This window comes from Haliaeetus leucocephalus, unplaced genomic scaffold (genome assembly GCF_000737465.1).
Source record: "Haliaeetus leucocephalus isolate CR32 unplaced genomic scaffold, Haliaeetus_leucocephalus-4.0 Scaffold175, whole genome shotgun sequence".
In the NCBI taxonomy this organism is placed as follows: Eukaryota; Metazoa; Chordata; class Aves; order Accipitriformes; family Accipitridae; genus Haliaeetus; species Haliaeetus leucocephalus.
The window spans coordinates 994,139-997,462 of NW_010972611.1; the positions used below are offsets into that span (position 1 = coordinate 994,139).

At 64.4% G+C, this 3,324-nt stretch overlaps 1 protein-coding gene across 1 annotated transcript; it reads right to left on the bottom strand.

Moving 5' to 3' along the window:
- Window positions 1-853: 853 nt before the first annotated feature.
- CRABP2 (cellular retinoic acid binding protein 2) lies at window positions 854-2,152 on the bottom strand. The gene is made up of 3 exons (XM_010564192.1): window positions 1,754-2,152; window positions 1,024-1,146; window positions 854-904 (listed from the first exon to the last, which is right to left on the bottom strand). The coding sequence occupies exons 1-3, from the start codon at window positions 2,150-2,152 to the stop codon at window positions 854-856; spliced, it is 573 nt and encodes a 190-aa protein (XP_010562494.1).
- Window positions 2,153-3,324: the final 1,172 nt, after the last annotated feature.

Genomic DNA, 3,324 nt, shown 5'->3' on the forward strand with positions numbered 1-3,324 from the left:
GGGCGTGTCCCCCCCCCCCCCCCCCCCAGCGTGAGCTGCACCCCAGCCCCACGCCATCCTCCCTGCCCCACGGCTGCCCCACGGCCGCCCCTCGCTTCCCACGCCATGATGTGCCAACCCGGCCACCGCCTTTGCCCCCGGCCCCTTGCGCAACAGCTGCGGTGCAGGAGGTGTGTGTGTGCTAGCGGGGCCGGGAGGGGACAGGGACGCTGGGGAGGGGGGGGAGTTGTAGGACATTTATTGAAAAGAGGAGGGAGGTGGTGGGGACAATCTCGGGGTGGGGGGTCGGACCTTGGGGGATTCGGACCTGGAGCTGCACGGACCGCAGTGCTACTGGGTTGGGGTCGTTTGGTGTTTCTTTGCGATACAATATTCACAAATAAATACTGGGGAGGGGGAGAGCAAGCGCAGCCCCTGGGCAGGGCAAGGGCCAGGGGCCTGCATCAAAAAATGATACAAAAAGAAAAAATCAAACTGAACTAAAACCAGTTAAAACCAACCCAAAAGCCCAGGGAGGCGGCTGCATTACCCTCCAGCCACGGCCCCGGCACCTTTCCAAAAACTGTGCGCTTTGTCTGCACCGAGGGCGGCAGCAGGACAGGGCCAGAAAATGAGATTTTCCTGCCCCCGAAGAGACCCCAGGCCATGAGGGGGGGCAAAATGTTGTGTTTTCTTCCCCCCCAAAAAAGGGGTTGCTCTGATGTACCCCATAGGAAGGTGCAACCCCCTCCCTGTGGCTGTGGGGTGAGTGGAGGGGACCAGAGGGGACACAGGGTGGGTAATTGGGGCTGGGGGGGACAGGACATGGGGCTGGGGGACCGGCGCTGGATGGGGGTCAGCGGAATGGGGGGTGTCACTCCCGGACGTAGACCCTGGTGCAGACGACGTCATCGGCTGTCATGGTCTGCAAGGAGGAGCAGGGTCACTGTGATGGCCATGGCCACTCTCCCTTGCCCCCCCCCCGAGTTTCCCAGCATGCACTGGGGTAGCGATGCCCCCCCCCCTCCCTCCCCAGGTCCTCACCAGGATGAGCTCCCCATCGTTGGTCATCTCCCTGGACCAGCCCGTCTTGGGTCCTTCGCCCTTCAGCAGCCGCTGCTCACACACCATCTTGTTCTTGTTCTCACTCTCCCACCTGGCCAAGCTCTGCAGAGGGGGGGACAAGGGCGATGCTGCGGGGGGGACAGGTACATGGGACACCCCGAGAAGCCCCCACGCAGCCCCCGCCAGGCAGGACCATCCATCAACCAAAAGATGGATAGAGCCATTTGTTCCCCTTTGTGACCCAGCCAGGACAGTTGCAGGGAGAGGGGGACCAGCCCTCTGCTTGCAGGGGAGAGCGTGTGGTTGTGTGAGTGCAAACAAGCGTGTGCACGTGGGCGTGCATGCACGCTTTTGCACGTGCGTGCATGAAAAATGTGTGTGCCTGCACGCGCACACACACTGGTGAGCGCTCCTGCCCTCAGGCAATAGGTGTGTGCATGCACAAACACCTGTGGGTGTGCATGCACGCATGTGTGCATGCACATGCACAAGTGTGCACACATGCCTGTGCGCGCACACACACAAGTGAATGCTCCTGCCCTCATGCAAAATGTGCGTGCATGCACTAACACCTGTGTGCATGCACACACATGCATCTGTGTGCATGCACACACGTGTACACCTGCCTATGTGCACGCACATGTGCATGAGAGCTCCTCATGCGTGGGGTCAGGATCAGACCCCTGGCGCAGGCAGGGCTCCCCCCCACCTTGCAGGGCCGCCCGTCCACCGTCTGCTCCTCGAACTCCTCCCCGATCCTGAAACTGATCTCGGTGGTCCGGACGGTGGTCGAGGTCTTGATGTAGAAGGTCTCCCCGTCCTGCTTGATCTCCACCGCCGGCTTCGAGGCCGCCGCTACCGCGATCTTCCTCAGCATCATGTTGACGCCTGGGGAAGGGGATGGCGGCGTCGAGCTCCCCCTCCTCTGCACTGCTGCCTGCAGCATCCCCCGGCATGGGGGGGGACACCGGAGCTGCCCCTTCCCCGTGGGGTGACCCGCAGCCAGGGAGGTTAAGTGCCTCTCAGGGCTGGATGTGGCCCCCTCTCCCCCGGGAGCCTGGGGACAGGGCAGGGGGTCAACATGGCGGTTGAGGGGGGGCACGGCCATGGCCCCCACACTTGGCAGTGACACATCCCAGGGGGACCCCGAGCACTGGAGGCAGCTCAGGGCAACCCACATCTGGGCCACATCTGGCTCTCGTTACCTGGCGGCAAGGAGCGGGGGCGGGGGCTGATGCCGGGGAAGGCTCCGGAGGCGCCCGGGGGAAGGGACAAGGGTGACCGGGAGGGTGCGTGGGGGCGAGGGCTCACCCAGCCCACGGGGTGACGGAAGGGACAAGGCACCCGCTCTGAGCTTGGCCGAGGAGCAGCTCTGTGCCTGGTGACCTGTGTGACCCCACCGAGGGGTCCCCATGGTCATTCCCCCTCCCAGCCCCCCGCTAACTGCAGGGCAGCTGGGGCTTTGTCCCCGCTCCCGGAGGCAGCTCATCCATCATGTCCCCAAGCCCCCGGCTGTCACCCGGGGACAGCCTGGCTCCCCGGGAAGCTGTTCTTTGGGGACATTGTTCCCGTGTCACCCTCCGGCAGCTGAAAACTGTGGGTGGGCACCCGGCCAGCCCTCCCCGGAGAGGGACCATGCCCTGGCTACCACCCCCTGCACCCCCAGAGAGGGTCCCTGCAGAAAGGGGCTTCCCCCCAGCCCAGGGGTGGGGGGGGGGGGCGACAGATAGTCCCAGCCCCACAGTTGGGACACAGGTGGGATCCGGGATCCAAATCCTCCTGCAGCGGGGATGGACACGTCCCTGCGGGGTCCCCTCCACGTTCCCATGGCTAGACCCTCCAGGATGCTGCTGCTGGCTGGGATGGTGGGGCTGGGCCCCCCCCCAGGTCCCTTCACTCCCTGCGAGGCCTGACTTACACCAGGGTGGGTGCCCAAAACCCAGCCATGGGCAGATGCAGCCCCACCACATGATGCTCATGGTGGGGGGGGGGGCCAGCGAGGAGAAACAGCCCCCAAAGGGAGCAAAAGCTGGGGAGGGGGGGCATGATGCAGCCAGACTTGGGGTCTTGAGCTGATCCTCCCCTGCCCTAACCCCTCTGCCCAGGGGGTCCAGAGGTATCAGCTTCCCCCAAAGCTGCTGAAAGGCCGGGGGGGGTGGTGCTGGGGGGGTGGCGAAGGGCAGGAGCCCCCTGCTTGCGCTGTGGGAAAGGAAGAGCGGCTCAGTCTGGGCTGGCAGATTTATTTTCCTGCTGAGGTTTCTCTGAGCCACTTTCACCGGT

Coding starts and splice junctions, on each gene's coding strand:
- CRABP2 (XM_010564192.1), bottom strand. CDS start 2,152: ATGGCCGTGCCCCCCCTCAACCGCCATGTTGACCCCCTGCCCTGTCCC. Junction 1,147..1,753: donor TGGACGGGCGGCCCTGCAAG/GTGGGGGGGAGC, acceptor CCCCCTCTGCAG/AGCTTGGCCAGGTGGGAGAG. Junction 905..1,023: donor ACGATGGGGAGCTCATCCTG/GTGAGGACCTGG, acceptor TCCTCCTTGCAG/ACCATGACAGCCGATGACGT.